Source organism: Abramis brama (assembly GCF_963993115.1).
Source record: "Abramis brama genome assembly, chromosome: 11".
In the NCBI taxonomy this organism is placed as follows: Eukaryota; Metazoa; Chordata; class Actinopteri; order Cypriniformes; family Leuciscidae; genus Abramis; species Abramis brama.
In genome coordinates, this window is record NC_139973.1 from 29,441,219 (window position 1) to 29,464,150 (window position 22,932).

At 35.0% G+C, this 22,932-nt stretch overlaps 2 protein-coding genes across 2 annotated transcripts in view; both read right to left on the reverse strand.

Moving 5' to 3' along the window:
• Nucleotides 1-2,025: 2,025 nt before the first annotated feature.
• Nucleotides 2,026-10,430, reverse strand: gjc4a.1 (gap junction protein gamma 4a.1). The gene is made up of 3 exons (XM_084128325.1): nucleotides 10,313-10,430; nucleotides 6,459-7,653; nucleotides 2,026-2,843 (listed from the first exon to the last, which is right to left on the reverse strand). The coding sequence occupies exons 2-3, from the start codon at nucleotides 7,621-7,623 to the stop codon at nucleotides 2,830-2,832; spliced, it is 1,179 nt and encodes a 392-aa protein (XP_083984451.1). The 5' UTR covers nucleotides 7,624-7,653; nucleotides 10,313-10,430; the 3' UTR covers nucleotides 2,026-2,829.
• A 1,095-nt stretch (nucleotides 10,431-11,525) lies between these two features.
• Nucleotides 11,526-22,932, reverse strand: part of stk11ip (serine/threonine kinase 11 interacting protein) — a 70,034-nt gene continuing 58,627 nt past the window's right edge. Inside the window, exons 23-26 of the mRNA XM_084129056.1 lie at nucleotides 17,496-17,580; nucleotides 17,148-17,233; nucleotides 12,884-13,092; nucleotides 11,526-12,734 (exon numbers count right to left, since the gene is read on the reverse strand). Of these exons, the coding sequence (XP_083985182.1) occupies nucleotides 12,606-12,734; nucleotides 12,884-13,092; nucleotides 17,148-17,233; nucleotides 17,496-17,580 (509 nt within the window). The 3' untranslated portion in view covers nucleotides 11,526-12,605. The remainder of the gene's footprint in view (nucleotides 12,735-12,883; nucleotides 13,093-17,147; nucleotides 17,234-17,495; nucleotides 17,581-22,932) is intronic.

Sequence of the window (22,932 nt, forward strand, 5' to 3'; positions counted from 1 at the left end):
GCGAAACTAATTTTCCGAAAACACTTTATCTGTAGAGCTAATCTATGCAGACCTAATCTATGCAGCCTGACATTGAATTATAGAAGTCTATAATGTATTATGTGAATGCTAGGTCAAAGAGATGTGTCTTTAATCTTGCTTTGAACTGACAGTGTGTGTCTGCTTCCTGGACAATGTTAGGAAGACTGTTCCAAAGTTTTGGTGCTAAATAGGAAAAGGATCTACCGCCAGCAGTTGATTTTGATATTCTAGATATTATCAACTGGCCGGAATTTTGAGATTGCAATAGACGTGAAGGACTATAATGCGTTAAGAGCTCGCTCAAGTACTGCGGAGCTAAACCATTTAGTGCTTTGTAAGTAATCAGCAATATTTTAAAATTTATACGATGTTTAATAGGGAGCCAATGCAGTGTTGACAGAACTGGGCTAATATGGTCATACTTCCTGGTTCTGGTAAGAACTTGAGCTGCTGCGTTTTGAACTAGCTGTAGTTTGTTTATTAAGCGTGCAGTGCAACCACCCAGTAGAGCATTACAATAATCTAGCTTTGAGGTCATGAACGCATTAACTAATTGTTCCGCATTTGTCAATGAGAGCATATGGTGTAATTTAGATATATTTTTAAGATGGAAAAATGCGGTTTTACAGATACTAGACACGTGACTTTCAAATGAAAGGTTGGTATCAAAGAGCACTCCCAGGTTCCTAACCGACGACGAAGACTTAACAGAGCAGCCATCAAGCCATTAGACAGTATTCTAGGTTATTAAGTGAGGAAGTTTTTTGTCCAATAATTAGAATCTGTTTTTTCAGAATTTAGAAGTAGGAAATTATGAGTCATCCAATTTTTTATATCAGCTATGCATTCCGTTTATTTTGTGAATTGGTAAGTTTCGTTAGGTTTTGAAGAAATATACAGCTGAGTATCGTCGGCATAACAGTGGAAGCTAATTCCATGTTTCCTAATGATATCTCCTAACTAAAACGTGGTGTGTTGGGGGTTCTCCAGGACCAGGGTGAGAAACGCTGCATTAAAGCACAATGGGTTATATAGCAGATGCTTTAAAACGAGCTACAAACTACTTGAATAGTCCCATAAAGCATTTTAGGTTTGTTCAAGGGCACAGTGAAAAAGAATGGCTCTACAATAATTCAATAGAGTAAGACCTTTGACCTACCAGGCCAGATTTTTTGCATACAATTGTAACATTTTGATTATAATAAAAATGATAACTGGTGAAGTTAAGAAACTAAGGACACATTCATTTTATAGAGGCATTAAACAGTGTCATGTGTCACTGATTTTGATTTTATGGCTATAATCTCAACCTGGCAGCCAAAATGCAAAATGCAGATCAATTAATACAGAATAACGGGTATTTCTAAGCCTCTGATATTTATTAATTTAGCAGAAGTGCAAAGTGACTTACAAATTAAGGAAAACAGAATTGATCAAACAGTAAAAAGGAGCCTTCATCTCATTTGTGCACATAATTTCAAACATTTTGTCAAAATACTATTCATTTAGTATTGTAAAACTAAATAAAAGGTCTAAAACTTTCAGTTAAAGGGAGTTACCCAAAAATGAAAATCCTGTTATCATTTGCTCATGTTGTCCCAAACATTAAACTAATTTCTTTTTTCTGCTGAACACAAAATATATTTAGAAGAATATGGCTAACCAAACACTTGATGGGCCCCATTTAAGTCAATGGGGTTGACTTCCAGTGGGGTTTTCCATAGTATATAAAAAAAATAAAATAAATACATTCTTTAAAATAATCATCCTTCATGTTCAGCAAAAAAAAAAGAAATTCAAACAGGTTTGTAACAACTTGAGGGTGAGTAAATTATATAATTTTCATTTAGGGTTAAACTATCCCTTTAAAAATTACTTGGATCACCAACAAATCCACAAATAGTGTGCATCTATATCATGTCATTGCAAAATCTGAAGTCCAGTTTAAAAAATAAAATCCAATGTAAAACACAGACACTGTACCAAAAGTAAAGTAACACCATGTTGCATACTTGCACCACAAATTTTAATTTCTATAATAATACAGAGAATGAAACCTTTTAATAAACAATTCAAGCATTTTCCAGGGTCTTTGTAGTTTTGAAATCTGGTCAAATGCACATGTATTGCAATCATGTTATTCATGTGTTCTAAATACAATGTCAGTGCTGTTTGAAAAACACCCTCCCATAACTTAAGACATTTACATACTGGACAATGTTACAAAAATATCAGAACACACAGGCAGACTTTAACCAAAAGCAACATAACCAAACACAAACGCTTCATTTTTTTTTTTTTTTAAGACAAGGATATATCTTTCTTTCATTGTAATGATCTGAACAGGAAGACTTTTCAAAACAGGAAGTTTTTGGCTTCAATTTATACCGATTTGCTAAAATGGACAATAATTAACAATCATAAAAATATTTTCAACATTACAGTCAGGGAATGTTTATTTTTATCGTGTTGTTGTTATAAAACCATGGGAGCAAATAATGCTTGGAAGATAATGGTACAGTAGTGTGCATTTTATGAACTGGTGTTTTTCTTGTCATTATATATGGCAGCTATGTTTTAATACTGTAAATAACACTTTTCCTAATATGCAATTAGAGGAGAACACACAAAATGTTGTCAATAACTGCTCTCCATTAGTTGCATCTCATTCTTGAATTAGTCCATGCGATGGAGTCAGAAGAACAGGAAAAACACAAAATCTGGTCAACGACTGCCCTCCAAAATGTGCATCTGAGCATGGAGTTGATTTGTTTTTGATGGAGAGCCAGCTGAATAGGAAAACATGCTTCAAGCACGAGCCTCTTTAAAAACAGAAAAAATAAAAATATACATATTATTAAATATCCACCAATTATATATATATATATATATATATAAAAAACACATTAGAACATTTTCTGAAGCAATTTCTGACATGCACATGTGACATACACTCCATATTTGACTAGAAATAATTATCCATATCTTATGTACAGGGTTTGAAATGACCTTTTTGGCTACTAAATTGAGTTATTGCACATTCAGAACTTCTATCCAAAACAAAAATATCAGAAATCACAGATTTAAATATTTTTATTATAAAATCTGATTATGAATTACTGAATCACATTCAGTTTTATGACAGTCAATGACTGTTTTTGCATACAAATGAAAGAGTGAATTCAACCCGTTGAAAAATTCTGCAACTTCTATTATAAAACATTTATTTAGTTTTAAACTCCAAATATAGCAAATTTCAAAGTGAATATTTAATGGCAAACATGTTAAAAATTAGCCACAGTGTGCAAATTCATAAAGTGATCAAACGTTTCCTCACAAAAGTAAGCTTACTGAATTCAGTGTATTGAAGCCTCTCCATTATTGACATCCATTTAAAGAAACACCTCACTCCCAAGGTGTCTGATAATGAGTGGGGTGGGGGGTGGGGGGGGAAGCGAAGCGCCGCTTAGCACCACGTTTAAAATTCCAACACATTGTTTTCTATGAATGCACGCACACCGGCAGTGCTACACGTGTCCGCGTGCAGCGCTACGACTTGGGAGTCTGTTCAAAATCCTGCCACGACACAGAGCACCACTAATATTTTTTCATTCAATTACATTATATATTTGTCCCAAACCACCATTAATGTACATAGTCTACTGACTTCACTCTGTACTGCAAGACACATTTAGTTTTACATTCATACAGCTTGAATAAAGTCTAAACATACAATAGGGGGAAAAAGTATAGCCTAATAAACGTAGGCCTTTATAATCTTTCATTTTGCCCTTTTTTATTATACTAACAGTGCGAAAGCATATATAACTTTTGCCTGTCGTGGTAACATTCACTGTCGTGTGCTGCCACCTACTGGAGGTACCAGGTCATAAGACACTTCAGTTGACCTCAATAGAGTACCTCAGGGATGGGCAAAGTCGGTCCTGGAGTGTCGCTGTCCTGCAGAGTTTAGCTCCAACCCTGATATATAAAAAAAAAAAAAAAAAAAAAAAACTCACCTGCCTGTAGCCTTAGTAATCCTAAATACATTGATTAGCTTGTTCAGGCGTGTTTGATTAAGGTTGGAGCTGAACTCTGCAGGACAGAGGTACTCCAGGACTGACATTGCCCATCCCTAGAGTAGCATAACGATAAAAAAAAAAGGACAATGAAAAACTCAAAGAAGTTAGGAAATACCCTGAATTATATGCCACGAACCACAGATTCTTTAAAGACAAAATATGGAAATCAGCTGCGCGGAGGAAGATTGCTGTTGTTACCGGATTTTTAGGTGAGATTACCAATTAATTCAGTAATTCAGTATAATGTTCAGTGACTGAGGTTAGCAACGATTGTATTTAATTGCAACTAGCCTACAATCATAACAATCATAACCCTAACATAACATACAGTACAGACATTACCTTAATTCTGTCGACAACTCTCGGAGAGACTGGCATGGTAATGGTAATGGATATGACAATGTTAATGTATTTGGTCTTGGCAGAATAGATCTGCTATGCCAAGACATATTAATTTTTGTATTTCTTTTAAGAGCCATGAGACTGCATGTTTTTAATATCCATGTGTGCCTGGGCTACCTTGCCGAATGTCTTCACAGTAGTGGCCTATGACTATGTGTGCTTGGGCTACCATGCCGAATGGCTTAACTCTAGAAACGCGCCCTTGTATGTTCTCATTAACAATAGATATACATTGCAAGCTGATAGAGATAAAAACCAGAGCTGGACAGTTACAAAGTACATTTACTTGAGTACTGTACTTAAGTACACTTTTTGAGTATCTGTACTTAACTTGAGTATAATTCTTTCTGGAAACTTTTTACTTTAACTTCACTACATTTGAAAGACAAATATCATACTTTTTACTCCACTACAATTCTGTCAAGATCCTTGAGTAGAAAGTAGTAATGCCAGTCAGGGGATGATTTTGGGGTTGCATTTTGGTCGGAAATGAAAGTCGGTTTGACGTCAGAACCCGACTGATGTTGGTTTCTGACATCAACCCAATTTTCATTTTTTAACCACAATACGTCTGTCCAACGTTGGAGAAAAATGTCAATCTGGCGTTGGATTCTGACATCGACCTCATTTTCATTTTCAGCTCTGGGTTTGGTCTTCTAAATGTGAATTTTGTTTTGGAGCACACTAGCTTATAGATAACAGTAAGGCGAACATAATACTAAAGGCCAAAAAACTTTAAATAGGGCAATATTTGAGGGAACAGCCATTTGGGTGTCCGAAACTATTGTGGACATTATTGAGTGAACATATTTAATCTCACATTCAATCCCACTACTGGAACTGTGCTCTATAAATAAATTTGATATTGATATGAGGGTAGGCAGGCATAGATTAAGAGGCATAAGGTACTGTAAGTATTACATACAACAATGCAACAATAATAAAACAATGCATTGACATTTACTTTTTACTTTTGGTACTTAAGTACTTTTAAAAACAAGTTCTTCTGTACTTTTACTTAAGTAAAAATCAGCCTTTGTAACTTTTACTTGTAACGGAGTAATATTTGACCAGTAGTATCTGTACTTTCACTCAAGTAAGGAAGTTGTGTACTTTGTCCACCTCTGATAAAAACCCAACAACCACCTGAGCAAGTATCATAATTAAATCATTTGATGTATCACTGACATAATCTAATTGATAAGTGAAAAGCTGTTGAGATGATATAGAAAGACAGCGTGCTCTGATGCTGCATCAAATCAACTACACACGTCAGCATAGCTAATGAAAACATTGACTCAACAGCTCTTTGGCCACTGATGCAACAGCAACCAATAAGCTGTGCTATGTAGATGACGATGCAAAGCTACCAAATGAGTTAAGGACCTATCAGACTGCGCAATCAAGAGTTTCATACAAGAACTGGGTGTTATCATAATGTCCTTAAACATAACAATATTGTTGACCACAAACGGACAATAGAATGTGCACGTCCACTTTGCGATACCTCGTCCTACATGCAACGCTACGCTGCGCTTCTCCTCCGGTGAGCGACCGCCTTAATGGTGTAGATACATTAGCGATATTTCAGCATACATTTGTGGGCAAGAAAAGGTCCACTGTCAATAGTGTCATGAACTCGCACAGAAAATAAAATAGGTGAAGCAAATTTGCAACATGATTCTAAATTGAAAATAAGCTAAATCTATGTGGGAAACCTTTTTGCCCTCATGCAAAAAAAACAACAACAAAAAAAAAGAAAAAAAGATTCCTTTTGAAATTAATGGATTTTGCTCACAAGATTTCACAGAGCAACGGTAAATGTGACCCCACCGTAATGAGTTCAAAGCATTGCACACCATGGTTGATTTTTACCCACATTTGGCGAGTTAGTTGGAGTTCATTTAAAAAAAAAATTTGATGTGGAAGAATGAAGTGTAGCACAATACAAACCTTTCTCCTCAGCGCTGACATAGCCCTCCTGTGCTTGGTTAAGTCGGTTTTGCTCAACTGCAATGCTGTTAGAGTCTGGACCGCTGCTATGTGAAGGCCCTACTTCCTCAGAGTGGTATGCCTTGTCCAGATGTTGCTGTGCCATTTTCAGGTGTCTCCGTAGACGGTCTAGATCACGACTAGTGTTGTCATCACCCAGTGACTCCCGTCCTGAGTCTCCCAGGAACTCAGCCTTAAGCTTGCCAGAAGAATCCTTTTTCAGGGCAGCCTGATATCCCGGTGGGGCATTGGTAAGGCGATGACAGATGGTGGATGTTGATGGCCTATGTACGGGGAACCTCCGAGTCGATCGACTGCGGAGACCATCCCTTATGCCACCAATTCCCAGATGAAGGATTTCCAGCACAGTCAGCACAAGGCAGAGTATACTGACAACATACATGATGATCAGGAAGATTGTCTTTTCAGTGGGACGTGAGACAAAGCAGTCCACCGTGTGTGGGCAAGGGCTCCGAGTGCAAATGTATGATGGTGCCACTTCAAAACCATACAGAACATACTGGCCAAAAAGGAAGGCGATCTCAAAGGCAACACGAGAGACTAATTGTAACACATATACTTTCATAAGACCGTCTCTCTTGATGCGACGACGACCATCATGCTTCGTAGCTGGAATGTCGGATTCAGCAGCAGACTTGGCTGTAGATACCGCTTTACTATCCTTCTCAGATGGCTCAATCTCCTCCAAGATCATGGGAACTTCCTCACCCATCTGGTCAGCCTCTTCATAGTCATGGCTCACTCCACGATGAACCATAGACAGCAGTTTGCGTTTATGTGGTCGGTATTCGTCATCAGCCATTCGAGCAATTTTGTGCATGGCAAAGCCGAGGTACATAATGGATGGTGTGGTGATCATGATAATTTGAAAAACCCAGAATCGAACGTGTGATAGAGGCGCAAAAGCATCATAGCATACATTATCACAACCGGGCTGTAAAGTGTTGCACACAAACTTGCTCTGTTCATCATGATAGATGGTCTCACCGCCCACCACTGTCAGGACAATTCGAAAGATGATGAGGAGAGTGAGCCAGATCTTTCCCACAAAAGTGGAATGGTTGGAGATCTCATCAAGCAAGCGCGTCAAGAAGCTCCAACTCATGTTGCCACCAACACAGCAGACCTGTCAGATCTGCAGAAGATAGGAGGAGGTAGTAGAATCATAGAGGCATTTAAATTGGGACAACCATTACAGTAAATGGCCTCAGTTGTGGCTAACAGAAGTATCAGAAACAATGTTTTGCAGATGACATGAAATAAAAGTCCAGCACAATATGGTGAACATGTTTGAGTAAAAAAAACCCTTTGAGATTTAATGCAATAACCAATGCATGTTATTAATTGCATTTGTTTAACACTGTAACACATTAGGCTACATTATTGGACATAATGAAGTGCTTCATTATGTTATACTTGTTGATGAAATACAAGTCACAGCACCAGCAGGTGTCAGTGTTCAATACATATGCATGCACACACATGTTTGTATGACTATCTTTGAGAGGACATTAATTTATATAATGCAATCCCTAACCCCTAACCTTAACTTATTCTTAATAAAATGAAAGGCCAAAAGGTCATCAATTTACTCTGTCCTCACTAGGATGGTCTAAAAGACAAACTGATACAAGTTCACACACACACTCACACTCACACACTCTTAATGGGTTCATGTTCAGCCTAAGGGAAATACAGCAGTCATCATTTGAAGTGGATCAAAACCTTTCATCCAAGTTATACCTGAATTTTGAACAAAACCCGTTCTTGCCTTAGGACAACTTTGATTAACTTTTTTGATCCACTTTAAATGTTGACTACTGTATAAGTGCCCAAAAAAAAAAAAAAAAGTTTAAAACACATCAAGTTCTTATAAAAGCACTATTTGTATTCAGAAAAGTTTTGAAAATGTAATGACTCTGAAAATGTCAGGTGGTGTAACCACGTAAAATGTTTGCATTTCCCAAGCATTTTGGAGTTATAGATAAAGATTATTATGAATATAGAACTTTGCCTGAGTGAAACAAGAGCACGCTTGCAAAAAAAAATCTACCTCTGTCCGGTGTCAAGTTTATACATATTCAGTGCATATATATTAATACGAACGTCATTTCTAAAAAAAAAACACATTTGTGCATATTTTTTTTCTTTCCATAAAAAGGATTACAAATACACTAGCCAGAAAATTTGATTGTGAATAAATATTTTAATGACAGCCCTAAAAAAAGTTATAAATCAAGGCTAACTCATAAAAAGCTATTAATGGCTAAAAGTGTTTTTGATCTATGTCACATACAGTACAAACAGGAGAAGATAAGATGTCATAATAAAAGACATTTCTTAAAAAATATACAGGTAAAAATATTAGATTCTATTTAACTAAATTTAACTGCCAACAGACGGCATAACAGGAACAGACTGAATAACTTGTTGTGAACCTAAGTTTTCTCACCAGATTGTAATAACACGCAGCTTGATGTACATAAACATTACATGCGTTTCACTGCATTACAAGTGAGCCTCAGGTTAAGATTTTACATATGATATTAATTGAATATGAAATATTGCCAAAGAAATGAAATGAAAATGACATATAATAATAATAATAATAATAATAATAATATGACAGTATTTCAAACATGGGAAAATCATTAAATTCATGTTAGTCATGTCCTGTAAATGTAAATGGGCTGAATAGCTTCTCTTGCCTGCCAACATCAGCGACCTCACCCTATTGGAGCTTCAAAGCAAAGGACAAGTCATGGCAGGTCACTATCTGACATAAAGAACCAAGACTGAGGTTCTGTGGTCAAGAGATAGCTAGAATAATGTGTTGTGAAAGTTATGTACTCAGACAATTCCAATTTTAAACCCACTATTTAACCAGTGAAGTCACTGAGTGTCGCTGATATAAAGGTGTGTTTCCATGATCAATGATGAATTAGTTTTTCTGTAGACTTGTGGCACAGATAGGCCATTAAAAAAACAGCAGCTACATTGCTGCAGTACTCTCATAACCGACTATCGCTCATGGCAGACTTTTCGGAAAAGACTATCATAACACCCCCCAAAATATGAAGACTTTAATCTCAGCTGAGGTATGATCATTGATAGATGTCTGGCTATTCTAACTTGAAGTAAAATGTGTGAATTAATAATAGAGTAGCCTACTGACACTCTAACACATGTGAAAGGGTATTGGAAAACACTTCCAAAATGTATAAAGTGACAAGTAATAGCCTATTGCACATGGTGACTTAATTTCTAAAGGAGGCTAAAATTATAACATTACGTATAAGCAATATTCAGATATACAGACCAGATATTTAAAAAACGCAAAAAATATATAGCTAATTGATAAAAACAATGAAAAACTAAGTTACTAGTAAATACTGTAACTACAGATTATTGCATAATAATAATAATAATAATAATAATAATAATAATACACATTTTATCGTTTGTTGGAGTTTACCTAGCCATGCATTCAGAACATTGTTCATGTCTAAACTACAAGAATGTTATAATTAATATAATAAACACCTAGTCATTAAATTCGCTGTTTCATGTGCCAATGGTTATAATAATAATAATAATAATATTTAAAAAATCCACAATCGGAATTTACCGCGTATAATCAACCTGACATGGTCAAACTTTCTTTTAAGTTTTAAACGCGGCAACTTTGTATCAATGAAATGAATTCTAAACGCTCAAGTCACATGCTGCCCCCGTAAATGCGCAGCTTCATTAAACTTTAAACAAGGTAAGAAACAACAAAAACATTAACATACCTTCGTCTATCAAGTGATTAGTAGGCTATCCTGTCCTCAGCTGTTGGACAATGCTTGTGCGTTTGACCAAAACCCGACAAAGCGTGTCACTCACTTGTCTCTCAATTAACTTCCACCCACTTTTTTTTCACTTTAACCCAAACACTGTTTGGAACCCACATCACGTGAACATCCATCCAAAGCAGTTTTCACCTCCTCTGACTACACCCACACTTAATTAGGCCTTTAAATCTGAAACCTAAACTTATTTGTTTCCAGACAAAACCCCCTCCAGTCTCCACTGTAAAATAATAATTATAATAAACATACAATTCGTAAGGATTTGGGCAAAATGTAGTATTTAAAATTTAAAAATTCACTTTTTGAGGAAAATTAACTGAATTGGCCACATGGAAGTTGAATTGAAATGAGAGGAAGGGGAATTTATTAAAGTGTTGTCACTATAAAATAAAGTTATTAAAAATAATTAAATGTATGAAATACATAATAAATTATGTAGCATCATTTCTGTCTGATGTAGCTATTTGCCTTTGTCTCTCTGACTATAACTTGAACAGTTTGTCTTGATGAACATTCTTTTTCTAGTTAAAATTATACGTTTAATTCTACTTCCTTTAATTCAAATTCACAATGCAATTCTGTATCTTGTTTGCTACCTCAATTCAAATTTCAGAATTTCACTGGAATTTAAAAGACATTCTCATTTAGGGCACACAACCTTGTCATATATCAGCATCCAGTAAAAGCAATACCAAAATATAATAGCCAGATGTAACTTACATAGGCTATAATATTCACGATTTTTGTCCCTTTCATTTCACCTAAATACATTATTTCAAAAGACGCAGGTAGAGACATTCCTTTTCCTGCAAATGTAGTACATCACAAACAATTGCTTAACATTAAACACATGGGCTTGACATGTCTATGCAAGATTTACACTAAATGTTTGCATGTTCTTATATGAACCAGAGAACAAACTCAATTATTTCTGTGCAGCCGTTTCTACATAAAATTTGTCTGCTGAAAAAAAAACAAAAAAAAAACTTTTGTCATAAAGGACTAAAGAAAGATGGTGGGTAAGGGAGTGCAATAATTACTGTACAACTAATGTATGCGTCATAACATAAAATACTTACCTATATAATAAAATATGTACAATACTTAACCTAGGAACGTGAAGTTGGCAAAAAAAAAAAAAGACCAACTAATGTGCAACAATCAATTTTCATTTCTTTATTTCTCTGCCATTGATAGGACATAATGATAAGATGTATAAGATTTGAATATTTTATTATGTTTACAAAAATAAAAGTTATCATGTTTCCTTATTGGAGACCAGTACAAAGATAAATAAATACACATTAAATACATTTTAAATTGACTGACAGTATGCTTTCAACTTAGTTAACAACAATGTGCCATTTCACTATTATTATAGACCAATTATAAAGAAATAAGAACATCTGAATGACACAAAAGTACAAAACTGCATGTGGTTATATTAAATATTTTCTTCAGGCTCTTCACAGCCATTTGAGGTTTCCTTTCCCGTGACCATTACGTTTTAAAGTGTAGTCACTAGCTCTCTTTTTACATACTCTATAGAAGTGCTGGAATATAATATTTTGTAACTTGGCGAAAAAAAACAACAACAATTGTTAAACTTTACATTTATGAGATACATGTATGCCGGTTTCCTTATAAAACAAATCAACACAAAAAATACTGCAAGTGCTAGTTCACAGAAAATGAATGTGTACACATTTACAGTTGAGAAACTTCTTCAACAGAAAGTTTCTAAGAGTAAGATGGTATTTAGTTCAGCAACATGTCTTAACAACTACCATTGAATTAACACCACGAACACTCAAGTAAAGCTGTTATTATCCTGTGACCTGCATAACCCAATTATGAACCTTTCTGAGAGCACAATGAAAGGCTTTTCACCCTGAGAAACAAACACCCCTTCAATTCCATATTCAAACATCTACAAAATTCAAAACAAATCAACTTAATGCATGCATAGTTATGTATTATAGTATGTTGGTGTTTTGTTGTACAAAGTCAAAAAGACACTCAGAACTGCAGCATTGTTACTGCACAATTTGCACAAAGACATTAGAACAACCAAAAGAAGTTAAAAAGGGAATTTGTGGGGGTAATTTGGAGACAAAAAGACAAACAGTCAACATTTACACAAAGACAGTAATACAGATTAAAAGCAGGTAGATTGAGGCAGGAATCTTCATTTTGTAAGGTATGTGCTTTTCTTTAACACTGTGGCTAGAGGTTACTGCTTGATAGTAGCCAGTTTGACGCCAAACATTTTTTCCCACTGCTTTGTGATCCAGTCCACCAGGTCTTGTACCAGCTCTTCATCTTCAGCATGTAAAGACCATGTCTTTTCTTTCTTGGCCATCTGTGAAAAAATAAATAAAACAAGCAACAAAAACCTCCATTTATTCTATCCATATAGTAGCCATATTGTTTAATGGTTTCATACTTTAGAGAATTGCTCTTAAGTTCTCTGTGGTTTAAGTGAGAACATGTAAAGATGCACACACACACCTCATCATAAAGTTTTAGGTCCACCTGGCATGGATTGGATGAGAACAGATGAACGGAACTAAGGCAACTGATTGGCTGAGTTTCCTGAACAGTCACCTTCCCACTGCTCATTTGGCCCTCAGGTTGACTCTTGCTCCATTGGTGGTCTTCATCAAGGAGAAAAAGCATTTCTTTGGTGGCAAGTACACTCACAGAGTCCAAAGAGCCATCTAAGAAAACAGAAAGACCAACCTTGTAAAATACTTTTGTCCCAACAAGAAACCCTTTCCCCCCCTTTTTGAGACACCAACAGTTATTTAAAGCTGGAGTATGGAAGATTTGGCCCACTAGTGGTTGAGACATAACAATGTAGTGTTGTCTTAAAAATGTATTCATGGAAGAACACTGTTTTGGTTATTATGTGAGCTGGGCTTCGCCTTAGATTTTCAGTGTGGATGAATATAATGATTTGAGGTGTACTGGTGTATCTTGGTTACAGGCGATGATTTTATCAGAGCGAATGTCATTAATGACGTAAAAATTCATGGCCTCCAAAGAGAAAAGACAACTTAAAATGAGTAGGTACCTGCCTTTGTTGTTTTAAATCATTGAAAATAACTGATGTAAAATGAATAACATTACAAAAGTTAGGCAACAATGAATGAATGAATGAATGAGTGAATGAGGCATTTATATAGCGCTTTTCATATGTACTACTGTACACCCAAAGCACTTTACAATCATGTCGAGGTCTTTCCTCAACCACCACCAGTGGACAATGACATTCAGCAAAAAGATTGTTGGATATCTTACCTTTCGTGCCAGAAAAAAAAGCAAACTCTGGATCGCTTTTAAATCTTGTATAGTCTCTTAGTTGTTGCTAGGGATGAAACGATTAGTTGATATTATCGACAAAAATAAAATTAAAAAAAATCGTTGAATCTCTTAGACTTATTGTAAAGGCCTGCAATAACGCAGTTTGACCAGTGTGGCAGAGCAATACTGTAATGCAGTTAACAGCTTAAAAATGCTGACTTCAGAGGATGCATTCCAAGGTAGGAAGGCAACAAGGCATATCTGAATCCAATGTTAGCTTCACTTCTTGTCTCCTGAGATACCTTCATCTAGATACATTTTTGAAGCCAGCGTTGCTGCCTTTGATATCAGACAATCCTGTGCATTCCATTCTGTGTCAGTTAAACTAAAAAATAAAGATGGCGTCAGAGTTGGTTTTAGTTGTCAGTTTCTGTGTAAATCTGAATTATTTTTCCAATTGTTTTCAATTGCGTATTTTTCCAATTGTTTTCAATGGGAGCCGAGAGTTGAAGAATGTTCAACTTTGGGTAAAACGCAGCGCTCATCACTGTCACTTTTTACCCAACCGTTCAATCACAGTGGAGGAGGGGCGGTACTAATAGCACACCGACCAACCACCACATTCTGCTTGTACAACGTCAACAGATGACAACAACAAAGCATAATAACAGAACAAAATATGTGTTAAATGAGATACTAGTAACACTTTTGCAGATATTCCGTATCATAATAAGCAAAGTGTCTCAACTGAAAAAAACGCAACGCTGCCAAAACGCTCTCAAGCGCCCACAGCAATGCGTTTTCAGCAGAGCACCTAGCGTTTTCAGCTGGCTAAAAACACTTTGGTGGACACACGGCCTTAATAAAGAAATCTTTGCATGAGCTCTGCAATTTGGCACTCTAGTCAAGTCATTTCACATTTATTTATACAGCACTTTATATAACAAGCTTTAAAGCAAGCAGCTGTACACGCTTAAACATGAAAAAAAGTCAGTCTCTTTCAGTCAGAATTACAACTTCAGTTTCTACTATAAAGCAGGTCTCAGGTGTTTTCAGGTTTTACGTGCGTACATCTGACCTCGACTGACCTGAACTCCAAACGGACTTTCTTTTGGCCTAATTTTGTTTGAAATTATGTTCGAGATTTTGTTTGTATAGTATATCATCAGGGCCTTAACAGGTGGCACTGTAATAGCTGGACCTTCTTCTCTTTTTTCACGGATGTAACATTACCAAGCAATGACGAATGACGTGAAACTGACATTTCCTGATAGCTCAAATAATAAATCATTATTATAACAAAGCTCACCATTGTGAATCAGGGCAATGCAAGAGTTGTGTTCCAAATGACGCACTATACACTATACACTTTTCCTCTGCACCATGTACTCAACCATATAGTGTATGAATTTTATAAGGTTATTTTGTCATTCAACATTGGATTCTAATAGCCCCAGCCCATCCGCTATGTAATTAAAGCTGTAACATTTGAGTGCATGCGTTGTCCAATATGACATTTTTTGTGTGAACACACTACTCAAACTATACTACTAAATGACATAGTACCAATTTGTGTACTTGTGCACAATTCTAAGGATTTTTTTTGTACTTGCTCAGTTCCATGAATTTTTGATTTTTAAAGAACTGTAACTGTCATATGTGAATCACATTTGAAATGGAACTGAAGGGGCATGAGCAACAAACAGACAATAAATTCCCTGAAGGTGAACATAACACCCATCTCAAGCTTTATTAAGTCTAATAATCTCTAATTTTATATTAATGTATTAGATATAAATCATTCTTTGAGTCTACAACTCAAACAACATTGCAACGTGCAAATGAACGGCCAGAACGCATTAAAAGTTTTCTGTTTTCAGTTAAAACGGTGTCATGTAAGTGGCCCCTAAGTTAATAAATAATGATCTTTGCAACGGAAGTGAATCAATCAAAAAAAATAATAATAATAATTGTACTTGCTCAGTTCCATGAATTTTTTAACAAAAAAATCTTCCATATTGCAACTTTAAATATAGATATACTGTAATGGCAATCTTCAAGAAACAGTGAGAAATCATTTTTAAGATAAATACATGCATATCAGATGCATTTCACAAACAACAGTACAGGCACAAAAGACAGCACAATTCCATTCACTGACCACCTACACAGATAAAATAAGAATATCTTGCAGGGAAGGAAACAAAAAGTCTGTTTATGATATCAGCTGTACGTTTATTCATTCAAATGTTCCGTGTATGTTAGTGTTAATGAGCATTTTGGCATGTGCACACAACTTAAATCACAAATGACTATGTGAAACAATCTGTGTGTTGGAGAAAAAGAGGGCATGAGTGATGTTACTTTATGTTCCTGTCTTTTTAAAATCACTGTCAGATTGTTGGGTGGGTTTGGTCACAACAGCTGAATGCTTATCACACCACAAGTCAAGCCTGCTGCGAGCCCTTCCGATAGGGGGGTTCTGGAGGAGAGTCAGGCTGCCAGCAGGGGGCTGGGGCTCTTGAAAGCTGAACCAGCCGCTCACAGTTGGATCACTCTCTCAAGAAGAATGAGATAAATCTGTTTTCTGTGACTCTCCCTTTTTCCATCAAGACCTCAGAGTTTAGTTCCAAGGATAACAGCAGGACCCTAACAAAAGCAAGTGCTGATACAAATACCTTTGTGTCCTAGTGTTAACCTGGGCAGCACTATTTCCCACAGTGATCTGATGAAAGTGTGTACTATGAATCATTAAAGAACTGTAACTGTCATGTGTGAATCACATTTTAAATGGAACTGAAGGGGCACGTGCAACAAACAGACTATAAATTTCCTGAAGGTGAACATCACACCCATCTCAAGCTTTATTTAGTCTAATCATCTCTAATTCTGTATTAATGTATTAGATATAAATCATTCTTTGAGTCTACAACTCAAACAACGTTGTCGTGCAAATGAACGGCCAGAACGCATTAAAAGTTTTCTGTTTTCATTTAAAATGGTGTCGTGTAAGCGACAAAGGTAAGTTAATAAATATAAATAGTAAGTTTATATTTATATTAATAAATAGTAAGTTAATAAATAATGATCTTTACAACTGAAGTGAATCAATCAAAAACTAACTTTAGCTGGACAATAACTTTATTCTAGAGCTGCAGTAAAGCCAAAACAATCTCTGTTACTTTAATTTCCTATTATCACTGTAAAGCTACTTTGAAACAATCTTTATTGTTAAAAGCGCTATATAAATGAAGGTGACTTGACTTGACTTGACAACAACATGTTCAGCTACCCTGACCATTTGTAGCTCTTTCCTGTTACGGGCAAGTTATCACATGCCGTAGTCACCATATAATTCCTTATCTCATTCGTCATACTTTTCTTGTTGCTGGCTCTAGCAACACAAACATTTTTGGGTGAAGCAGGTAAAAGCTTGCATTTCTCCATCTTGGAGAACATAAACACTCACCTTGCTGAAGAAATGCCAAGAGGTACCGGAAAGGAGGATGGCTGTCTTCTTTATCACATGGCAGGGCGTCCTCACAGACTAGATGCCTAAAGGACAGACAGATCAGGATTTAAAATCTGTTAACAAATGATTAATGGGATAATATGCATACCTTGTGGCAATTAACAATAACAAATAAATAATAATAATTCAACCGTGTGCAATTGAGAGGGTCTTCTTGATTGCCATTGTGCATAAATGCTGGGCTTTGGGTAGGATAGGCAGACACAAAAAATTAAACGCCTGAGGCAGAGATAAAAAGAGAAGGAGTTGGAGAGCAAAAAATGCCTGCCTGTTTGCACTGCATACCAGAGGTGGTGCTGTGGGTTGAGCCGGGTGGTAGAGATTCCCTTCAGCTTGCTGTCGGACTTTGGGGCCAATTCCCTTGCAATTTCTGCATGAAAAAAAGTGCTGTAGTTAGGAAGAATATCTGCAAAATTTCTTCACACACTCTAAACTCAAAATGAAAGAGTCAGTGTTTAAAATAGCTTTTATCACATTATGTTCACATAATTGCTTAATTAAATTTAATTAAATAATTTTGCATAATTAAATACTTTATCTTATAATAGGTTGAACGCACTTTGAAATCAAAAGTGAGGCACATGTGAAAAAAAAAATAGTGTCAGTAAACCAACTTCATGGTAAAATAAAGCTGCAAGCAGAAATTATAGGAGCACCAACATTTTGATAAAAAAAAAAAAGAAAAAAAAAAGACTGAAAATATAATTTGTTGATTTGTTTGATGATTTCAGTCAAAGTCGTTTAAAGGCCTTAAAAAGAATGAATTACTTACCAACTGCTTATGCTGTAACCTTTGACCAACAATACAAAGAGTGCTGATACAAAATTGATATTGTAAGGACATGAGATATATATATATATATATATATATATATATATATATATATATATATATATATATACATACATACATACATACATACATACATACATACCATACAGTACAGGTCAAACTATTTTTAAGTTTTTGAAAGAAGTTTCTTCTGCTCATCAAGCCTGCATTTATCTGATCAAAAATACAGAAAAAAAAGTAATATTGTGATATATTATTACAATTTAAAATAATTGGTTTTCAATTTATTATACTTTAAATTATCATTTATTTCTGTGATGCAAAGCTGAATTTTCAAGATCATTACTCCAGTCTATCACATGATCCTTTAGAAATCATTCTAATATGATGATTCATTATCAAAGTTGGAAACAGTTCTGCTGCTTAATATTTTTTAATAACCTGTGATACTTTTTTAGGATACTTTGATGAATAAAAAGTAAAAAATTAAAATAAAATTAAAATAAAAAAAAAAGCAAATTTTTTAAAAATAGAAATATGTTGTAACAATATACACTACTGGTCAGTAATTTGGGGTCAGTAATTTTTTTCTTTCTTTTTTTGAAATAAATCAATAGTTTTATTCAGCAAGGATGTGTTAAATTGATAAAAAGTGATAGTAAAGAAGATTTATATTATTAGAAAACATTTTTTTATTTTGAATAAATGCAGTTCTTTTTAACCTTTTATTCATCAAATATATTAGGCAGCAGAACTGTTTCCAACACTCATAATAAATCAGAATATTATAATGATTTCTAAAGGATCATGTGATAGACTGGATGTCACATGTGACACTGAAGACTGGAGTAATGATGCTGAAAATTCAGCTTTGCATCACAGGAATAAATTATTTTTTAAAGTATATTCAAATAGAAAACTATTATTTTAAGTTGTAATAATATTTCACAATATTACTGTTTTTTTTCTGTATTTTTGATCAAATAAACGCAGTCTTGATAAGCATTAGAGACTTCTTTCAAAAATATAAAAAAATCGTAATGTTTCCAAACTTTTGACCTGTATATATATATATATATATATATATATATATATATATATACATACAGTGCAATGCATAAGTTAATACACCCATGCTAAAGTTGACTAAAAAGAGGAATAAAAAATCATATTTTGGAAATTGAACTTAATGCCTTAATTTAAAAAATTAGGAAAAATCCAACCTTTTAGGACACCAATTTTCTTTGTGAATGAATAATGTATCGTAAATAAATAAATGTTCTTCCTTAAAATACATGGTGCATAAGTGTGTACACCCCTATGTTAAATTCCCATAGAGGCAGGCAGATTTTTATTTTTAAGTATTTTTTTTATTATTAATTTTTAGGATACTATGCATCCTGATAAAGTTCCCTTGGCCTTTGGAATTAAAATAGCCCCACATCATCACATAGCATTCACCATACCTAGAGATTGGCATGGGGTACTTTCCATAAGATCATCTCTCAATGCAAATCAAACTAGCTTTTAGGCTAACTGAAATAAAACCATGCCAATCTCTAGGTATGGTGAATGCTATGTGATGATGTGGGGCTATTTTAATTCCAAAGGCCAAGGGAACTTTATCAGGATGCATAGTATCCTAAAAATTAATAATAAAAAAAATACTTAAAAATAAAAATCTGCCTGCCTCTATGGGAATTTAACATAGGGGTGTACACACTTATGCACCATGTATTTTAAGGAAGAACATTTATTTATTTACGATACATTATTCATTCACAAAGAAAATTGGTGTCCTAAAAGGTTGGATTTTTCCTAATTTTTTAAATTAAGGCATTAAGTTCAATTTCCAAAATATGATTTTTTATTCCTCTTTTTAGTCAACTTTAGCATGGGTGTATTAACTTATGCATTGCACTGTATATATATACAGTGAGGAAAATAAGTATTTGAACACCCTGCTATTTTGCAAGTTCTCCCACTTGGAAATCATCTATTTTCCTCACTGTATATATATATATATATATATATATATATATATATATATATATCTTTCTTAAGGCCACACAGCTGTTCATTCCCAATCTCTTGAGCTCTCGTTTCATAGAGCGTGTGGAAATGCTCTTACTTTCACTATTACATTGCTGTGAGTTCTACTGTCGATTTTCTACAATTCGACTCAACCAAACATTTAAATGATCTCCGATCATGGCCATTCAAGATTGTTTTCAGACCAAATTTTTCTTCGCTGTGATGATGGTTCATCACTATCCTTCCAGGTTTTAATAATGCGCTTGACAGCTCTTAGTCCAATTTTAGTAATTTCAGCAATATATCAATTATGTGATTAATGTTTGCTGTTTAACACATTAAAATTAATGAATGCATCTCCTGAAGTAACTATGTGAATATACTGTAATACTGTAATGTAATACTGTAATGTTCAATAGCTATAATTACTCATTTTATTGCTATTAATTTAACAGAGGCATCACTATCGGTATGGATGATACTGACCTTCATACATAGTACTTAGTTAAAAGACGCCATTAAACAAATGTTTAAAATGTCAAATAATTAAAATGTAAAGCTTCAACTGAAAATATATTTATGATTACAAATTTTAATTAAAGGTGTGATTAAATTGTGATTATGTTCTTATGACGTCTTATGTAGTACTTGCAGTATGTATGTTCCAACCACCCCCCTTTTCTGTTTTCTTACAGCTTTTATTTCTGAATAGTTATGGAGTTAATAAACAGTGGGTTTTACAAGGTAATGGTGTGTTACATGAGTGGAGGCAAACATGGAAACATGTTGTTGGAAAGGTTGACTGCCTGATAACTGCTGGATGCCTCAGGAACTGTAGAGAGGGCAGGGATATCAGCTTATTCTCAGCTTAAACCTCAAGTCCTCCTTCGGATAACACTTATTTCATTTGGATAGCTTTAGACAAAAGAAACCAGTTACAGGCCACAACAGCTATTCTAAGGGGCTGCATATGAAGAACGTGTTTTTGAATTCACTGCAATAAACTCAAGTTAAAAGTTGTTCAACTTTTAAAAAACACGTCTTTAGACCTTACATTTTTTCTTCTTTATTCCACTGTCTTGTGTCTCATGTTTTTAACCATAAAACACATTCTGTGTGAATATTATGTATTGTTCTGTACTGTGTGTCTATACTGTACATAAAATAAATTGATTTCCCCAAAGGTTGTCTTTGGACTTTTTTTCACATGCCTGTCTTTCTGATGAATCTAATAGGGGCAATTAGCAATTCGCCTAAAAGCTTGTCTCAGCACAGTCCAACTTGAATCACATTATTTGATTTGATGGGTGGGGATCTGTGTAATGGACCCAATCTTAGAGCCAAACTACATGCTTTTAAAGACTAAGCAGACCAAACTGTCAGTGTTTCTGAGTCAGAATGGGTGTGTAGATCCCCGTTTATTAACCAGTAATGATATTGAAACATTTCAAAATGCCCATCACTGAAAGTCCTTGCAGTTCACTAAGTGAATCAGATGTTGATTGATTAGCTGCTCTGACGGATTCATTTCAGCGAAGCATTCGTCAGACAGATTAAAACTAGTGATTTGTCTTTTTGACCGATTTAAGAACCGGTTCATGGTCATTTTTCCTAAACACGTAACTGGTTGCATTGTATGTCGATTTGCGTTCAGCCCACGAGGGCTTTCTATCTTCAATATAAAGATGTTTTTTTGCTATTATTTTGTTTGTATTGCATCACATTCAATACAGACTGCAAATTCATATTCACAACTCAACAAAGTAAAATATAATTTATTTAGCTGTATCGCTGATTCCATTTTGGAATACACGTAGATCAACAGGGAAACTAATCCAGTTTTTTCACTGAAAAGATGAGGAAATGTCATGTTGGGCTAAGAGAAACTGTTATTGTAACCATGAAGACAAAAAATATGGATAAAATGGTGCTGGGCTTCAGTTATATTGGTCGGGATGTACAACTGAGAAAAAGAGCTACTGTAGAGCTCCATTTGTCTATGAATTGGTGTGAATACTGTCCGTGCTTTAGAGATAATCACTTCTGGGTGGGGTTCCCATAGCATCAGCAAATGATGCAGTGCCAAAGTGACCTAATAAAAGGGCACGTTGTGATATTGGACTGTGTAACATCTGACATATTCATGTGTGAGCACTGAGCATTCATGTTATTTGATGGCACGTTGTCAAAAATACTTTCCAACTGCCACATACTCATCACATGAGTTTGTGCGAGAATGTATTCCGGGATCATAGCTAGATTCAGATTTAAATTCAAATTCAGCAATTGACACAACTAAGAAACCTAAGCGTACACAGGACTGAGATCTTCAGTCTTGTAGCGCGTTTGGCTTTAGATTGTAAACGAAAGTCAACAGTAAATGAGTCATCAATCGAAGACAATGCAGCCTCTGTTACTCTACTTTCTCAAGAAACAAGTTCACAAAGACACAGAGAACAGCATACTAATACATTTTTTTACTGTTATCATTCTGGAGATTTTCATCCAGACCTCAGAACACTCAGTGTCCCCACTAAATAAATATGTGGGCCAGAGCATCAATAAGTCATATAAAAAAGAATAAAGGCCCTGATATACTTCAAGCTAAACTTAAGGACAAAGTGGTGTGACGTCATTTCAACAAAATTAGGGCAAAAGAAAGTTTGTTCGGTGTTTGTTTCGGGAGTTCGAAACAGCTTGCCGTGGTGATTACATAAAATAGGTATGTGTGCTCTGAGGCCCCGCCTTCTTTGATGTGGAAATCTTCTCTATTTAATTTCTTCTGTTCAGTCCGTCAAGGTCAGACATCCGCGAGTCAGAACATGAACACACTACAGAGGCGCTTTATAGTAAAAACCGTTTAGTTGTAACTCTAACTGAGACTAACATTGTTTT

Excerpts from the sequence above, each read along its gene's own strand:
- gjc4a.1 (XM_084128325.1), bottom strand. The coding sequence starts at position 7,623 with ATGAGTTGGAGCTTCTTGACGCGCTTGCTTGATGAGATCTCCAACCAT.